This window comes from Ascaphus truei, chromosome 5 (genome assembly GCF_040206685.1).
Source record: "Ascaphus truei isolate aAscTru1 chromosome 5, aAscTru1.hap1, whole genome shotgun sequence".
NCBI lineage: Eukaryota > Metazoa > Chordata > Amphibia > Anura > Ascaphidae > Ascaphus > Ascaphus truei.
The window spans coordinates 170,817,617-170,838,108 of NC_134487.1; the positions used below are offsets into that span (position 1 = coordinate 170,817,617).

Consider the following 20,492-nt stretch of genomic DNA (forward strand, 5'->3'; position numbering starts at 1 on the left):
AGCTCTTCTACTTGGAACCATAGCCTGCAGCAATCTGAGAGGAACCGGAGGTGCTGTGGAATCCCTCAATCCGGACGCGGAGTACAGAGACTTTCATCCACTAACCACCGTCTGTTTCCCCTAGCTGCCCCTTTTTTCTATCCCCCCAGAAGCATTAGATGCTCCTTGGTTTTAATTTTTAATTCATTATATATGTACCTGTTCACTAGTGTATGCTAGTTTGTTCAAATAAAATTTATTACCCCTGTGCTTAGTGTCCTATTAGTGCCTCGCTATCTGGACCTAGCCCCTAGGGGTTTTTCCATCACCTTTTGGAGCCTCCAAGATACCATTATCAGTGTGTACTCACACTGGCCCGTGTGAGTATTTTGATTTATTGATATACCTTCCCCCCACCATCCCTCTGTCTTTGACCTGTAAGGGACCTTTGAACTGTAGACCAGTGAACTACACGGGTGCTTGCAAGATACCAGTATGAGTCACCACTCACATTAGGCCGTGTGAGTGAATAATAATCATCTTATACCGATACATCTGATGATACTGTCTCATTGCCCCCCTTCAAATTGATATTTGTATGCGTATGTGTCTAACTACCTTCTCACCTATGTTTACACCCATATGAGAGGAGAACCAATGTGAGGATTCGTCCAACGACAAACATCAAGATCACAGCAAGAAGAAGAGACAGAAAGAGAAGACCATAACGAAACAGGAAGGATCATCCAGAAGGAGGACAAGACTGCAAAAGAAACCTTGATGGGATACAACTTACACAAGGCCGTGTAAGTTTTCCTTTTATTGATTTACTTTGCATACATGTTACATCCATAGACTCGGTTCACCCACCTAAGTCTTAACCCACCTCTTAGGAGCACAAACCTCCTTCTGAGGACACTCACTCCAAGGGTGTCAGGACGCCACTGAACATCATAGGGAGATAACACAACCATACTCCACCATTCCTTACGCTGTGCTCCCCCATCCCTTCACACATTCCATATACCAAGGGTTTTGGATAGACCCTAGTGGGGTAGTTTGAGTCACAGTAGGACATCACCATCAAAGCTGTTATAACACACACCTACCATATAAGACATTTAAGATATCCTAATCCTACACCAACCACGGTCAGAGTTAGCGCCCGGGAAATACACCACAACAGGACTGTATATAATGTTACACTGTGTGACTGTATATAATGTGACGCTGTGGGACTGTATATAATGTGACACTGTGTATAATGTGACGCTGTGGGACTGTATATAATGTGACACTGTGTATAATGTGACGCTGTGGGACTGTATATAATGTTACGCTGTGGGACTGTGTATAATGTGACGCTGTGGGACTGTATATAATGTGACATTGTGTATAATGTGATGCTGTGGGACTGTATATAATGTGACACTGTGTATAATGTGACGCTGTGGGACTGTATATAATGTGACACTGTGTATAATGTGACGCTGTGGGACTGTGTATAATGTGACGCTGTGGGACTGTGTATAATGTGACGCTGTGTGACTGTATATAATGTGTCGCTGTGGGACTGTATATAATGTTACACAGTGTGACTGTATATAATGTGACGCTGTGGGACTGTGTATAATGTGACGCTGTGGGACGGTATATAATGTGACGCTGTGGGACGGTATATAATGTGGCGCTGTGGGACGGTATATATTGTGACGCTGTGGGACGGTATATATTGTGACGCTGTGGGACTGTATATAATGTGACGCTGTGTGACTGTATATAATGTGACGCTGTGGGACTGTATATAATGTGACGCTGTGAGACTGTATATAATGTGACGCTGTGGGACTGTATATAATGTGACGCTGTGGGATTGTATATAACGTGACGTTGTGGGACTGTATATAACGTGACGCTGTGGGACTGTATATAACGTGACACTGTGGGACTGTATATAATGTGACGCTGTGGGACTGTATATAATGTGACGCTGTGGGACTGTATATAATGTGACGCTGTGGGGCTATATATAACGTGACGCTGTGGGGCTATATATAACGTGACGCTGTGGGACTATATACAACGTGACGCTGTGGGACTGTATATAATGTTACATAGTGTGACTGTATATAATGTGACGCTGTGGGACTGTATATGTGCCGCTGTGGGACTGTATATAATGTGACGCTGTGGGACTGTATATAATGTTACACAGTGTGACTGTATATTATGTGACGCTGTGGGACTGTATATAATGTGACACTGTGGGACTGTATATAATGTGACGCTGTGGGACTGTATATAATGTTACATAGTGTGACTGTATATAATGTTACACTGTGGGACTGTATATAATGTTACGCTGTGGGACTGTATATAATGTGACGCTGTGGGACTGTGTATAATGTGACGCTGTGGGACTGTATATAATGTTACATAGTGTGACTGTATATAATGTGATGCTGTGGGACTGTATATAATTTGACTATGTGGGACTGTATATAATGTGACGCTGTGGGACTGTATATAATGTGATGCTGTGGGACTGTATATAATGTGACGCTGTGGGACTGTATATAATGTGACGCTGTGGGACTGTATATAATGTGACACTGTGGGACTGTATATAATGTGATGCTGTGGGACTGTATATAATGTTACATAGTGTGACTGTATATAATGTGACGATGTGGGACTGTATATAATGTTACATAGTGTGACTGTATATAATGTGACGATGTGGGACTGTATATAATGTGACTATGTGGGACTGTATATAATGTGACGCTGTGGGACTGTATATAATGTGACGCTGTGGGACTGTATATAATGTGACGATGTGGGACTGTATATAATGTGACGCTGTGGGACTGTATATAATGTGACGCTGTGGGACTGTATATAATGTGACGATGTGGGACTGTATATAATGTGACGCTATGGGACTGTATATAATGTGACGCTGTGGGACTGTATATAATGTTACGCTGTGGGACTGTATATAATGTGACGCTGTGGGACTGTATATAACGTGATGCTGTGGGACTGTATATAACGTGACGCTGTGGGACTATAAATAACGTGACGCTGTGGGACTATAAATAACATGACGCTGTGGGACTGTATATAACGTGATGCTGTGGGACTGTATATAACGTGACGCTGTGGGACTGTATATAACGTGATGCTGTGGGACTGTATATAACGTGACGCTGTGGGACTGTGTATAACGTGACGCTGTGGGACTGTATATAACGTGACGCTGTGGGACTGTATATAATGTGACGCTGTGGGACTGTATATAATGTGACGCTGTGGGACTGTATATAATGTTACATAGTGTGACTGTATATAATGTGACGTTGTGGGACAGTATATAATGTGACGCTATGGGACTGTATATAATGTGACGATGTGGGACTGTATATAATGTGACGATGTGGGACTGTATATAATGTGACGCTGTGGGACTGTATATAATGTGACGCTGTGGGACTGTATATAATGTGACACTGTGGGACTGTATATAATGTGATGCTGTGGGACTGTATATAATGTTACATAGTGTGACTGTATATAATGTGACGCTGTGGGACTGTATATAATGTGACGATGTGGGACTGTATATAATGTTACATCGTGTGACTGTATATAATGTGACGATGTGGGACTGTATATAATGTGACGATGTGGGACTGTATATAATGTGACGCTGTGGGACTGTATATAATGTGACGCTATGGGACTGTATATAATGTGACGATGTGGGACTGTATATAATGTGACGATGTGGGACTGTATATAATGTTACATAGTGTGACTGTATATAATGTGATGCTGTGGGACTGTATATAATGTGACGATGTGGGACTGTATATAATGTGACGATGTGGGACTGTATATAATGTGACGCTGTGGGACTGTATATAATGTGACGCTGTGGGACTGTATATAATGTTACTCTGTGGGACTGTATATAATGTGACGATGTGGGACTGTATATAATGTGACAATGTGGGACTGTATATAATGTGACGCTGTGGGACTGTATATAATGTGACGATGTGGGACTGTATATAATGTGACGCTGTGGGACTGTATATAATGTGACAATGTGGGACTGTATATAATGTGGCGATGTGGGACTGTATATAATGTGACGCTGTGGGACTGTATATAATGTGACGATGTGGGACTGTATATAATGTGACGATGTGGGACTGTATATAATGTGACAATGTGGGACTGTATATAATGTGACGCTGTGGGACTGTATATAATGTGACGATGTGGGACTGTATATACTGTGACGCTGTGGGACTGTATATAATGTGACAATGTGGGACTGTATATAATGTGGCGATGTGGGACTGTATATAATGTGACGCTGTGGGACTGTATATAATGTGACGATGTGGGACTGTATATAATGTGACGCTGTGGGACTGTATATGTGACGCTATGGGACTGTATATAATGTGACGATGTGGGACTGTATATAATGTGACGCTGTGGGACTGTATATAATGTTACTCTGTGGGACTGTATATAATGTGACGATGTGGGACTGTATATAATGTGACGATGTGGGACTGTATATAATGTGACGCTATGGGACTGTATATAATGTGACGATGTGGGACTGTATATAATGTGACGCTGTGGGACTGTATATAATGTGACAATGTGGGACTGTATATAATGTGACGATGTGGGACTGTATATAATGTGACTATGTGGGACTGTATATAATGTGACGCTGTGGGACTGTATATGTGACGATGTGGGACTGTATATAATGTGACGCTGTGGGGCTATATATAACGTGACGCTGTGGGGCTATATATAACGTGACGCTGTGGGACTATATACAACGTGACGCTGTGGGACTGTATATAATGTTACATAGTGTGACTGTATATAATGTGACGCTGTGGGACTGTATATAATGTGACGATGTGGGACTGTATATAATGTGACGATGTGGGACTGTATATAATGTGACGCTATGGGACTGTATATAATGTGACGATGTGGGACTGTATATAATGTGACGCTATGGGACTGTATATAATGTGACGATGTGGGACTGTATATAATGTGACGCTGTGGGACTGTATATAATGTGACGCTGTGGGACTGTATATAATGTGACGCTGTGGGACTGTATATAATGTGACGATGTGGGACTGTATATAATGTGACGATGTGGGACTGTATATAATGTGACGCTGTGGGACTGTATATAATGTGACGATGTGGGACTGTATATAATGTGACGATGTGGGACTGTATATAATGTGACGCTGTGGGACTGTATATATTGTGACGATGTGGAACTGTATATAATGTGACGCTGTGGGACTGTATATAATGTGATGATGTGGGACTGTATATAATGTGACGCTGTGGGACTGTATATAATGTGACGATGTGGGACTGTATATAATGTGACGATGTGGGACTGTATATAATGTGACGATGTGGGACTGTATATAATGTGACGCTGTGGGACTGTATATAATGTGACGCTATGGGACTGTATATAATGTGACGCTGTGGGACTGTATATAATGTGACGATGTGGGACTGTATATAATGTGACGCTGTGGGACTGTATATAATGTGACGATGTGGGACTGTATATAATGTGACGATGTGGGACTGTATATAATGTGACGCTGTGGGACTGTATATAATGTGACGCTGTGGGACTGTATATAATGTGACGCTGTGGGACTGTATATAATGTGACGCTGTGGGACTTTCCATCTGGTTTTTGGGGATGCAAAATTAAAAGTTCATCTTCCTGGTTTGCAGAACATGACCTCCCGCCTCCTCTGGCCTTTATAGAGGAATATGGGACAGATCATATGCGCATGTATGTGGGACGTATTATGTTTATTTTGCAGAACACAATGATTTTGCCTTGTACTTTACAAGCGGCAGGATAATGAGTAATTCTATATACTTCCTCCCCCTGATAATCAACATACTGTGCTGTATAGTGATGCTGAGAATCTCTATACATTTCCACCCCCTTATAATGAGCATGCTGCTCTGTATATGATGTTGAGTATCTCTATACGTTAATAATGAACATGCTGCTCTGTATAATGATGTTGAGTATCTCTATACGTTAATAATGAACATGCTGTACTTTATAATTGTTCTGAGTATCTCTATACACTTCCACCTCCTGATAATGAACAAGCACCTCTATATAATGACGTAGAGTATCTAAAGATTGATAATAAACACTACACTGTATAATGGTGGTAAGTATCTACACAATGCTAATAATCGTACCCAAAAAACATATTTAGAGATCTGTGGATATGTGACACACTATAATTAACATCAATGGCCCTTATGCAGTGTTTTGTGCAGCCACTTCCCTGCTCTGGAGAAGATTTTGGTCCAGCACAGAGTTCTCCAGCATGGAGACGACCGCTTGACAAGATAAGAACCAGCGATTCTCTGGGCTTGGAAACGGCTGGAGGATTTAATTACACTGTTTAGTAATTAGGATGAAAAAACATAACGGGGGGAGGGGGGGAAATATTGTTGGCAGTATTGTGGGTTTTGAAAAATCCCATACAGAGAGATGTTCCTCTCTCACCCTAAAATGAAGATACATCAGGAATGTAGGGAAGAGGGGGGAGAGGCGCAGGACGGTGACAATCCTAAAATAGCTTTATATAAACATCAGGGACATTTCAGCTCATTTATCCCCAGATAGGCCAGTGACGTGTTAGGGGCTCGTCACTGAAGTGGTTACCTTGAAGAACAACCACATGACAGGGCGGCTTGTATTCTGTCACTGTCCCTCTGCTCCTTCACAGTGTCTCTTCTCCTAACTGAGACTCACTTTTCTGTCATTCTCTCCTCTTCATCACTGTCCCTCCTCTCCATCTCTGTCACTGTCCCTCCTCTCCATCTCTGTCACTGTCCCTTCTCTCCATCTCTGTCACTGTCCCTTCTCTCCATCTCTGTCACTGTCCCTCCTCTCCATCTCTGTCACTGTCCCTCCTCTCCATCTCTGTCACTGTCCCTCCTCTCCATCTCTGTCCCTCCTCTCCGTCTCTGTCCCTCCACTCCATCTCTGTCCCTCCTCTCCATCTCTGTCACTGTCCCTCCTCTCCATTTCTGTCACTGTCCCTCCTCTCCATCACTCTCCTCTCCATCTGTCCCTCCTCTCCATCTCTGTCACTGTCCCTCCTCTCCATCTCTGTCACTGTCCCTCCTCTCAATCTCTGTCACTGTCTCTCAATCTCTGTCACTCCTCTCCATCTCTGTCCCTCCTCTCCATCTCTGTCCCTCCTCTCCATCTCTGTCACTGTCCCTCCTCTCCATCTCTTTCCCTCCTCTCCATCTCTGTCACTGTCCCTCCTCTCCATCTCTGTCACTCCTCTCCATCTCTGTCACTATCTCTCCATCTCTGTCACTGTCCCTCCTCTCCATCTGTCACTGTCTCTCCATCTGTCACTGTCCCACTTCTACGTCTGTCACTGTCCCTCCTCCCAATCTCTGTCACTGTCCCTCCTCCCAATCTCTGTCACTGTCCCTCCTCCCAATCTCTGTCACTATCCCTCCTCTCCATCTCTGTCACTGTCCCTCCTCTCCATCTGTCACTGTCCCTCCTCTCCATCTCTGTCACTGTCCCTTTATTCTGTCTCCATCTCTATCACTCCTCTGTCTGTCATTGTGTCTCCTTTCCGTCTCTCTTCCTGTCATTGTGTCTCGGTCCCCCCTCCATCTTTGTCCCTTCTTCTCATGACATTAACCCTTTTCCATGTCTGTATGGCAGTGAAGACATTTACGTCCCTTGTCACACACTATACAGCGCTGTGTACTCTCCTCTCCTGCCTTCTAATCGTCTTTCCAGTTAAGCTGTTTTTACAAATCTGCTTCATAGTACGATCTCTGGGATGAAAACTTCATTGCCCTCTGATCCCAACACAGGGCAGTGACCCACAAAACGGAGAGTGGTTTCATTAAGAGAAAGCCCTCAGCCATGTAACCCCTTCTCTACCATTTGTAATGTCTGTTTCATAGTATCAGATTATTAAAGCAGCAGTTCAAGCAATATCCTACATGTGTGATTTTTTTTTTTTAAATAAATCAGTTGTGTACTATGAGAAAATACTTGTAGCATTTAAAAAAAAAAGAATGTTTTAAAGACATTTTTAATGTTTCTAATGTAAGAAGCATTTCCAAAGTGACAGCCCCCTTCTGATAGGCTCTGGCTTTTGAGCCCCGCCCTTTCTCTAGCAGTGCACCAATTGTATCTAGTAACTGCCCAGTCAATCAGATTCCAGGAACTACATTGCCCACAATGCTGTGCAAGAAGTGAATTAAATAACCCTGAGCAAGCAATCTATTACAGTCGATTACAGGAGAATGGATCGATATACAGCTTAGCTAATCACTTGTCAGTGTGCAGATTGTATTGATGCACATATTGAATGTGAAAAAAAAAATATTTTTTTTAAACTGCAGCTTTAATAGATATTTAGATTGAGCTCTACCAGCCCAACCGCAAAAAGCCCAAAAGAAACCCCACAGAATATTCAACACACGCTGCTCTCGTTAGGAACTCATTAAGGGATCAGCATCATTATGCAGAGCAGCATGTTCATTATCAGGAGTTGGGAGTGTGTAGAGATACTCACCATCATTTTACAATGCAGCATGTTCATTATCAGGGAGTGGGCGTGTAAAAAGATACTCCGCACAATTATACAGTGCAGCAGGTTCATTATCAGGGGGTGGGAGTGTATAGCAACACTCATCATCATTAGACAGTGCTGCATGTTAATTATCGGGGTGGAAGTGTATAAAGATACTCACCATCATTATACAGTGCAGCATGTTCATTTTCCTGGTTAATCTGCAGCTGTGACTGTGGCCTTTGCTCGACTGGCAAAAGTTCATGTTACACATTGTGCAATTGTGTCCCTCCTGGACTCCATATTATAAGGGGGAGTAACAGTCTTGAGACAGCAGTCATCTGTCTGAAGGGCTGTGAGAGATCCGAAAGGTATTGTACTCGGTATCATTGTACAGTCCAGCATGTTGATTATCAGGATTTGGGAGTTTATGGAGATACTCAGCATCATTTATATAGTGCAGCATGTTCATTATGAGGGGTGGAAGTGTATAGAGATACTCTGGATCATTATACAGTGTAGCACGTTTATTCTCACATAGGTTGAATTATATACAGAAGCAGGTTCATTGCGAGAGACTACAGACTCATTGTAAATTGGGATATATTTTAGCAGACCACATCAAGTTCTTCATAGATGACATAGTGTACAAAGCTTTTGAAGCCTTATAGATGTATCTTCAGGTGTCCAGCTGCTGGAAATGCTTCCTTTACAGCAGAGGTGCTCAGCTCCAGTCCTCAAGCCCCCCCTGGAACTGGCAGGTTTTCAGGATACCCCATGTTCAGCACAGGTGGCTCAATCTTTGACCTGTGCTGAAGCAGGGACTGATTGAGCCACCTGTGCTGAAGCAGGGATATCCTGAAAACCTGACCTGTTGGGAGGCCATGAAGACTGGAGTACCTCTGCTTTACAGGATTGATCCCCAAAGGGTTAGGAATGGGCTTTGAGCGTTTAAAGATTGTATGGCACTGGAAGCAGTTTATATAGTGTTCTGTATATGTGCTGAGACCCTACTACCAGTGACATTTGTTTTCTTTTTCAGATTATATGCGTCTGACCTAAAATAAGGGGCATTTTCTTGTTGATCTTGGATAAATCATGAGTGGTGAAGACAAATGCAGTTTACCACAGGTTTGTGTGGGAGAGTGAAAATGAAATTGTGTCTTAGTTTTTAGGATGGAGTTTCCATCGTATATCCCAATGATGCATTTGTGGCGTAGTTAATCGGTTAATGATAATTTCTTCCAGAAATTTCAATGAAACTTGTATTTAGTCCCCTCTAATGTGAAATGGAAAGACTGCAACAATTTTAACCTGCATAATAACAGACCTGCTGCATTGTATAATGGTGTTGAGTATCTCTATACACTCCCACCCCGTTAATGAACATGCTGCATTGTATAATTATGCTGAGTATCTCTATACACTCCCACCCCGTTAATGAACATGCTGCATTGTATAATTATGCTGAGTATCTCTATACACTCCCACCCCGTTAATGAACATGCTGCTCTGCATAATGATGCTGATCCCTTAATGAGTCCCTAACGAGAGCAGCGTGTGTTGCATATTCTGTGGGGGTTTCTCTTGGGCTTTTTGCGGTTGGGCTGGTAGAGCTCAATCTAAATATGTATTGATAATCTGATACTGTGACACAGACATTACAAATGGTGGGGAAGGGGTTACATTGCTGAGGGCTTTCTCCCAGTGGACACCCCTGCCCGCCCCTGTCTTTCCTTCGCCTTCATTCCATCATTATAGCTTTTGCCTTCTACTTTATTATTCTATCATACTAGCAATCGTTCCCCCTCCCTCTCCAAATCTCGCGATATGTTACGCATGATGCTCCCCTACTCGCGTGATCTCCGCTCTCCGGTCGGGTCATGTGACTTCTGCTGCGCTAACTGCCAGGAACCGACAGGAGCCGCACGTCACGTGACAGAGCCCCAAGGGCGGAGTTTGGGAGGTACTCAACACCCCTGTAGAGTGCAGCATGTTCAGTAATGCGTTTCAGCATTTTCAGGGGTAGCAGTGTACAGAGATACTTATCACCATTAGAGTAATACAGAGCAGCATGTTAATTATCAGGGGCCGGGAGTGTATACAGATACTCGGCATCATTATACAGCGCAGCATGTTTAATATCAGGGAGGAGGATGTGTACAGAGATACTCTTCCCCAACATACAGTGCAGCATGTTTATCATCAGGGGGTGAAAGTGTGTATAGATGCTCAACATTATTATACAGTGCAGCATGTGACATGCCTGAGTGTCTTCACTTGTAAATCCTGTGTATATCTATATAAGATGACAGTGCAGCTGACCCTATTAATTTAGGAATTTTCTTATAAGTTACTGGGGTCTGTGGCACCACTTCCTTATTGAATAAGAGCACAATAATGCACACAATGCAATAATGCATATTTGTTTTTCTCTGTGCCCAGGACATACTTGAAAACGAGAGGTAACTCTCAATGTATTACTTCCTGGTAAAATATTTTATAAATAAATAAACAATTCCTACAAATCAATAGGATCAGCGGCACCTGTCTCATGTTTAAAAAGATTGTCTCACTCACTGAATTGTATAAATGTATAGCGTCAACCCCTTTCACTTGGGAATCCTGTGTGTGAATTGCCTTTTTATCCCAAAAGAGGAAGGTGCAAGTGACTCCAATAACCTATAGAAACCCTGTGCATTAAATGTCCTTTTATTCAGTAAGTAGGAGGTACCATGACCCTAAAAAAACTATAGGAATCCCATATTTAAGTTGCCCTGTTATCATAAAGCTACTGACCCTGTTAATGAGATTTGATGGTAAAAAGTGTGTGTTTTGACATTAAAATGTGAGCTGAGCACCCCTATGAATTGTGGGTGAAGGAACATTCCAAGTGCAAATTGGGCTGTTTCCGTGACAACAACCTGAGCCAATTGGAGTGCTCCATTCCGGAAAGTTCTGTGTGCCACTAATAGGTTCTGTGGCCGTTGACTGAACTGAGTGTTCTGATTGGTCAATGTCCTAGGTCCAGGCGATGACCTCACAAGAAGCGCTGGAGCCATCTCCCTCATCTGTGTCATCGGGCTCCTTTGAGATGGTAGAGGCTGTGCAAGCATACGATGCAGTGATTCCACACTGGTTCTACCACCAGGTGCAGGATGGTAGGGACTCCTGGCTCCCCTTTAGCAGCGAGGACTCCAAGAAACTGGAGCAGGAATTCTGCTCAGGTACGTGAGGGGCACAGGGGACGAGAGAGAGAGAGGGAGAGAGGGAGAGAGAGGCAGAGGCACAGGGGACGAGAGAGAGAGGCACAGGGGACGAGAGAGAGAGGCACAGGGGACGAGAGAGAGAGAGAGAGAGAACACCACTATTATTAAGGTTATGGTGGGTGACAAAAACCCTCCACAGTAAAGCATAAAGCAACTGTAAATATTACTGTATGTTCATTTGCATGTCTTAGACAGGTCTGCAACCCTGTCTTTCCCCATTGTCACCCAGCATACAGCGCTTCCACTGCAGCAAGGGATTCTGGGAAATGACATGCAAATGAGCACTCAGTGCCACCTTTCGTCTCAAGCTCATATTACACAAGCCAATCCTCAAGCCAATGCATGCTGTTTTATACACAGCTTTTAGACAGAGGCTGGGATGAGATGCAAAGCCATTAAACCCACTCACAGACATGTTTCAACCTTGATGGGTATCATCAGTGTGAGGTTGGTCTTAATGGCTAAGCGGGTTTGAGACTAGACTAGGTAATCACCACTATTATTAAGGTTATGGTGGGTAAAAAAAGTTACAAAAACCCTCCACAGTAAAGCATAAAGCAACTGTAAATACGGCTTTGCATCTCATCCCAGCCTCTGTCTAAAAGCTGTGTATAAAACAGCATGCATTGGCTTGAGGATTTGCTTGTGTAATACGAGATTGAGACAAAAGGTGGCACTGAGTGCTCATTTGCATGTCATTTCCCAGAATCCCTTGCTGCAGTGGAAGCGCTGTATGCTGGGCGACAATGGGGAAAGGTTAATTGGATTGAAATATTATCCATAATCTCTTCCAAACTGTGCTAATCTTGTTTAGATTAAAGACAATTAAAGTCAATTAATCCTTTAATCGTTACTGAGTGGAAGAGTTCAGAGTTGGTTATACAGTACAAGGATATGTAATTTGTGAACAGAACTATGAGCTTCCTCTTACCCAACTCGCAAAATAGCCATATTACTTGTCCCATAAATCCCCTTTACAGTTTGACGCTCACGGGATTTGCTTTGCTCCCTCTTCTTGTCAGGACGGAGCCCGAAGACCATCGTGATCCCGACCAGCGGCGGCCGATATGACGTGTTCCTGGGGAGTCGCACACGGCGGGCAGTGTACTGGGAGGAGAAGGAATCCACGGTGCAGAGGTGCACATGGTTCTTCAAAGGAGAGAAGGACAATAAATATGTCCCGTACCCAGAGGACTTCAGCCAGGTGCTAGAGGTAAGAGTCTCATAATTGCTAATATATATCTCTGGATAAAGGGCTCCCTAATGATCTTCCAGGTACGCAATTGCAGGCTCTCTTCTCCATGTCGCTCCAACACATTTTCTGATTTCATCCCGAATCTTACTTTTGGTCGTCATCTTGGTCTCTCTTGGAATCCAGTCTTCTAGAATCATCCCTGTCCAATAATGGTCATCTCTTCTTGTGATAAGTCTGGGCCACAGCCATTTTAATTTCTTCCCCTTGTGAGGATGTCAGGTTTTGGTTTTGAACCCATTCATCCCCATAATTACGTTCAGCTCCCACATAACCTGCCTCTTTAAAAGAGTCTTCATTCTCATAGTTCTTATGTGCTGGTAGAATCGTATCTGACCCTATTCAGTTTGAAACTGAACTGAAATCCATAGGGGGGATGTTTTTATTGAAAGGGGCTATTCACCTCATGATATAAAGCCCAATATGGAGAGAGTTAGGAATCTTTACTATGCCGTAAAAATCTCAGTCCGATCAGTACCAATTCAACTAAGGCAAACCGAGACCTGGTCGAACAGTCATCACCACGTATTTATTTATAAAAATGTTTTACCAGGAAGTAATACATTGAGAGTTACCTCTCGTTTTCAAGTATGTCCTGGACACAGAGTTAAGATGACAAATAATACATGGTTACATAAGTGGACAGGGTATACATTATATACAAGACATTGCATGCACAGTTAGAGATAAAAAAATATATATATATTACACATACACACATACTACCATTATCATGTCCGGTAAAAGAAGACTGCACTCAGATCAGTAAAGGCAAAAAAAAAGTCTGTATTAGGCATCAGTACAAAATGAACAGGACGCCCAATCCGACGTTTTGGAGTGGGACTTTTCTCAAGGGGGGTGCAAAGACAGACTGACACCTATCTAATCTATCTATCTATCTATCTATCTATCTATCTATCTATCTATCTATCTATCTATATATATATACAGAAAAAGGACTGCGCTCCTCAGGTGTATACTGACACTAATGTCTAATTGAAAAATGCTAATCTGACGTCAGCAATATAGAACTGGCATAAGATGGATGGATATTGTGATTGCTGATTTGACTCACACTAATAAAAACACACAATGCGATAGATATTAAATGCTAAATAAGCTGAATGTTAAAATCTACTGCTAACCCTGCTATACCAATTGAAAGATATTGAATTGTATTGCTACAAATATGCCGTGAGTGTAGATAAATGATTATAATAAATACCACACAGATGGAGTCCCCCCAAAAAATGAAAAAATACGAAAAAATATAAAATAAAAAATGAAAAATGAAATTAACTGAACAAAGGGTCCATGAATTAGGATCTGGCTGCTCTCCGCAAGGACCAACGACCTCCCAGAAATCTGCGAACAACAAGAAAAGAAAGCGCCCGATCCTAGTGCAGCATGAAAAAATACAATTTAATAAAAACTGGTAGAACCAACAAATGTAAACTCACAAACGAATAAAAGGTAAAAGCATGTAATGAGTATACTCATTCGCCAACTGCACACGATGTAGCTCTGCTTGCACGCCACTCTCTCCTTCCGTGTAGTCCCAGCTTTTCTGAACCGTCATCCGGTAGAGGTACAGGAACTGCACAGCCACAGTGTGACCCGGAAGTCCACCACCCTCTCAGTGGTATCCGGATGGGAAGTGTAGTACTTGTGACCCCGCAAGACAGATAATAGTCCCAGCAACACACAAATGGTCCCAAAAGTGTCCGTGGTGTGTTGGCAGTGATTGATGAGTAAATATTAATATACAATAGCTAAAAAACTCTTCCCTACGCGTTTCTTCACTCTCACGGTGATTTCATCAGGGGATGGACTTCCGGGTCATTGTATTTTTTCATGCTGCACTAGGATCGGGCGCTTTCTTTTCTTGTTGTATATATATGTATATGTATATGTATGTATGTGTATATATATATATATATATATATATATATATATATCTTATACTATATTAGTGAAAGCACTGTATGCATGCATGCATGCCTGCCTGCCTGCCTGGATGTCCGGTGTCCCTAGGGGAAATCTGATTGGTCCCTTGGCCCGCCCCCGCACACCTCTCATTGGCCTGAGGCGGAGTGACGGGCCAAAGGACACACAGGGACACAAACACACACACACAGAGACACAAACACACACAAACACACACACACAGAGACACACACAGGGACACACACAGGGACACACACACAGGGACACACACACACAGGAACACACACACACAGGAACACACACACACAGGGACACACACAGGGACACACACACAGGGACACACACACAGGAACACACACACAGGGACACACACACACACAGGGACACGGACACACACACACACACAGTAGGGGGGGGGTGTACATTAGCAGCATGTATAACCCGGGGGGTGGGGCTCACATACCCACCGGTCCCGGAGCCTCCGCCTCTTCCTCCCCGAACATCAGCCTCCACACCCGCGCGCACCTCTTCCTCTCCCCGTGTCTCCCTGTTTCCCGCGCTTTCAGCCCCCCCCTATCCCCCCGCGCCGCTACAGTCAGCGGGGGAGCGAGTGCCCGGGACACAGCGGGGGAGCGGCCACAACAAGCTGCCTCCCGCCTCAGATCCACGTGGGAGCTTCCGGACGGGTGAGTGAGCGGCCTTCACCTCCCCTCACCCCCCTTCACCCAACCCTCACCCCCTTCACCTCCCCTCACCCTCCCCTCCACCCCCTCCCCCCCCGGCGCCGCTACAGTCAGCGGAGGAGCGAGCGCCCGGGACACAGCGGGGGAGCGGCCACAACAAGCTGCCTCCCGCCTCAGATCCACGTGGGAGCTTCCGGGCGGCTGAGGGAGCGGCCGGACGGCTGAGGGAGCGGCCGGACGGCTGAGGGAGCGGCCTTCACCTCCCCACACCCCCCTTCACCTCCCCTCACCCACCCCTCACCTCCCTCCACCCCCCCTTCACCTCCCCTCCACCCTCCACTTCACCCCCCTCCACTTCACCCCCCTCCACCTCCCCTCCACCCCCCCTTCGCCTCTCCTCCAACCCCCCCCTACAACTCCCCTCCACCCCCCCTTCACCTCCCCTCCACCCCCCCCTTCACCTCCCCTCCACCCCCCCTTCACCCCCCACCCCCTCCACCCTCCCCCTTCACCTCTCCTCCACCCCCCCTTCACCTCCCCTCCACCCCCCCCTTCACCTCCCCTCCACCCCCCTTCACCTCCCCTCCACCCCCCATCCCCTTCACCTCCCCTCCACCTCCCCCCCTTCGCACCACCTACCCCCCCTTCCCACCACCTCCCCCCCCTTCCCACCACCTCCCCCCCTTCCCACCACCTCCCCCCCTTCCCACCACTTCCCCCCTCCTCCCCACCACCTCCCCCCCTTCCCCCCTCCTCCCCACCACCTCCCCCTTCCTCCCCCCTTCCCACCACCTCCCCCTTCCTCCCCCCTTCCCACCACCTCCCCCCCTTCCCCCCTCCTCCCCCCTTCACACATGTATACACACACACAGACACACAGACACACAGACACAGACACACAGACACACAGACACACAGACACAGACACACAGACACACAGACACACAGACACACAGACACACAGACACACAGACACACAGACACACAGACACACAGACACACAGACACACAGACACACAGACACACAGACACACAGACACACAGACACACAGACACACAGACACACAGACACACGTACACACGTACACACAGACACACGTACACACACGTACACACACGTACACACACGTATGTATACGTAGACACACGTACACACACGTATGTATACGTAGACACACGTACACACACGTATGTATACGTAGACACACGTACACACACGTATGTATACGTAGACACACACACATGTACACGTGCACACACACACATGTACACGTAGACACACACACATGTACACGTGCACACACACACATGTACACGTAGACACGTACACACACACACACACATGTACACGTATACTCACACACATGTACACGTACACACACACATGGAGACATACACTCACACACGTATACACACACAGGTATACATACACATAATGTATACACACACACACACGTAGACACACACACACACATAGACACACACACGTAGACACACACACACACACACACACACACGTAGATACACACACACACACACACACACGTACACACACGTACACACACACATGTATACGTAGACACACACATGTACACGTGCACACACACATGTACACGTAGACACGTACACACACACACATGTACACGTATACTCACACACATGTACACGTACACACACACATGGAGACATACACTCACACACGTATACACACACAGGTATACATACACATAATGTATACACACACACATGTATACACACACATGTATACACACACACATGTGTATACACACACATGTATACACACACACGTATACACACACACGTGTATACACACACACGTGTATACGCACACACATGTATACACACACACACACGTGTATACACACACACATGTGTTTACACACACACACACACACATGTGTTTACACACACATGTGTTTACACACACATGTGTATACACACACAAACATGTTGTATACACACAATATATACATACACACACATTTATACATACTGTGACATAGTCCAAAGATGTTAGGCAGCTTTCTGCCCCATTTTAGAGCAGAAAGTGCAGGAATAGTTACAAATGATCCGTTCCACAGCTTCCCATTAACTCAGGCAGCTGGATGGAAAATCCAGACCACAGATTACCATGGCTCTAGTTCTCCCTCACCTGCTCTTCTAATCACATGCACAGGTATTTAGAGCAGAGAGGTTTTGCATTTCTCTCTCTCTCCTTGGAGCCTGGGGGCTGGGGGTGTCGCTGCTCCCCTGCATCCAGTATCGGGGTTGACGGCCCCTCCACGTATCACAGTACCAGAGGATTTGCCTGGACTCCACGAACAGATAAGACAAAACAAATGGTTACTGCTGTTGCTAAAAGACTGTACTGTATCTTGTGTCCCTAAATGAGAGAGCATTGTTTTAAGCTGGGGAACCAGTTTAGTTGGCCAGCAGCTGTTAGAGAGACTGATTCTGATGTGTAGTTAGATCCCTGAAAGGGATAGGATTTTGCTTATATGATTTTGGTTTTATTTCTTGAAATAACAGTGTGGGAAATATGGTAACACTGAAATATGTGAACTGCTGAATGAAAGTATCTGAGTACCTCTAACCTTCACATGTTAAAGCTGCAGTACCTTACTTGGATGAAAATAAAGCAGGCAGAAGCCTGAGTTAAGCAGCATAATACTTTGCATGATCCTGTTTGTTGTATAATTAACCCTAGAAGACTGTGTCGGGAAGAACCCAGACAGACGTCAGCACTACAAAAGAGGGGCGTTTGTCACAATACACACACATGTATACACACACATGTATACACACACATGTGTATACACACACACGTGTATACACACGTGTATACACACACAAACATGTTGTATACACACAATGTATACATACACACACATGTATACACACACACACACATGTATACACACACATGTACACATACACACACACACACATGTATATACACACACACACACACACACACACACATACAATGTATACACACAAACATGTATACACACACACACTATCCCCAGCACTACCACATCAGCACACCGGTATCCCATGCCCCCCAAGCACACTGGCATTCTCGGCTCCCCGCCATTCTCAGCCCCCATCAGCACCCACACATCGCCACCTTTGCACCTCCCCCATCGGCACACCCACATCCGCACCCCCACATCAGCAACAAACCCTCCCAAATCAGCACACCGATACAATCACCATCAGTACAGCCACAGCAGCAGTACCACCGCACACCGCCATGGGCCGCGTGGACCACTCCCCACCCAACCACCCAAATGCCACCCCCACACCACAAACATCCCGGGCAACGCCGGGGCTCTCAGCTAGTATATATATATATATATATATAATCTATCCTCACCACATGTGACCAAACACCTGTGCTCAATTACCTGTTGACTGCTACACCCACAGGAGTATAACATCCGCTGCTCAGGCTGTATAGCCGCCATCTTGGAGGGGGGATCTAATGAGGCAAAGAACTATTAACCCTGCGTATTCCCAAAGGCGTCCATGACGCCACGGTGACAGGCCTAAGGTGATTATTGATGCACAGCATGCAGCACAGCCAGATGTACAGGGAGATATGTAAACAGACCAACTAATGTACCTACACAAGTGCCCACTTCCAAGTTGTTAATTATGAAACATAATTAAAACATACCGTGACAGAAAAAATAAAAGCCATATGGAAAACAATCATTCTAATACATAAGGGATTAGGGAGTGTTAACACAAAAAGGGGCATACATACATCCATGCATATCAAGAAATCCTAAACAAACATACTGTGTCTAATAGATATATACAAGCAAATAAATTTACATCTTTTGTCCCAGAGACAAGTGCTATAGAGAAGCCAAGATATTAAAGAAAAGGTTGAATGACTATGCAGATGGCAAAAATAGCTCCCGGGCACTACGCACTCACTGAACATGCAACAGCAGTGCGATATACTTATGACCCAGAGCTAGTTAAAAGAAGCACCCCAGATTGAGGTCCTCATTTAGACCCTTAGGGGTCACAGTATTAAGACTATAAATAAGTCTCGCTTCCATTTGTAGTAGTAACTTGCTCCTGTTGCCGCCCCTACTTGAACCATGCGCCTGCGCTATTGGCATGCACCGAAACGTTGCCAAGCTATGTTTAAGATCTTTGAAATGTCTCGCCACTGGTTGGTGTCTTAAATCCTCATTGTCCATGGTCTCCAATAGCGCCTTCCTGATGGATGATCTATGCATTGCGATCCGCTCCTTTAGCATTCTTGTAGTTTTCCCCACATAATGAAGTCCGCATGGGCACCTGATAATGTACACTACATAACGTGATTCACAGTTTAGGAAGTGTGAGATTTTGATAGGGATTCCACTGTGTGGGTGGGCATATGGTTTTCCTAAAAGAAGGTATTGGCAATTTACGCAACCCTTACATTTGTATACTCCAGGTGTCTTTTTCAGCCACGTAGTGCCAGTAGAATATTTTTCCACGGGGTCAGAGGACGTTAGTGTGTCTCCTATGTTCCGTTCTCTTGTAGCAAAATATCTCCCTGTACATCTGGCTGTGCTGCATGCTGTGCATTAATAATCACCTTAGGCCTGTCACCATGGCGTCATGGACGCCTTTGGGAATGCGCAGGGTTAATAGTTCTTAG

At 44.8% G+C, this 20,492-nt stretch overlaps 1 protein-coding gene across 10 annotated transcripts in view; it reads left to right on the top strand.

The window, feature by feature from the left end:
• Positions 1–20,492, top strand: part of DDHD2 (DDHD domain containing 2) — a 79,153-nt gene that overhangs the window by 14,736 nt on the left and 43,925 nt on the right. For 7 of the 10 annotated variants that reach the window (XM_075601233.1, XM_075601225.1, XM_075601229.1 and 4 more), the window contains exons 2-4: positions 9,694–9,782; positions 11,677–11,878; positions 12,943–13,133. In XM_075601233.1, the coding sequence (XP_075457348.1) occupies positions 9,750–9,782; positions 11,677–11,878; positions 12,943–13,133 (426 nt within the window). In that variant the 5' untranslated portion in view covers positions 9,694–9,749. Of the gene's footprint in view, positions 1–8,970; positions 9,023–9,693; positions 9,783–10,494; positions 10,618–11,676; positions 11,879–12,942; positions 13,134–20,492 lie in introns of those variants that run through there. The other 3 variants (XM_075601226.1, XM_075601234.1, XM_075601235.1) reach the window with 3 other exon arrangements.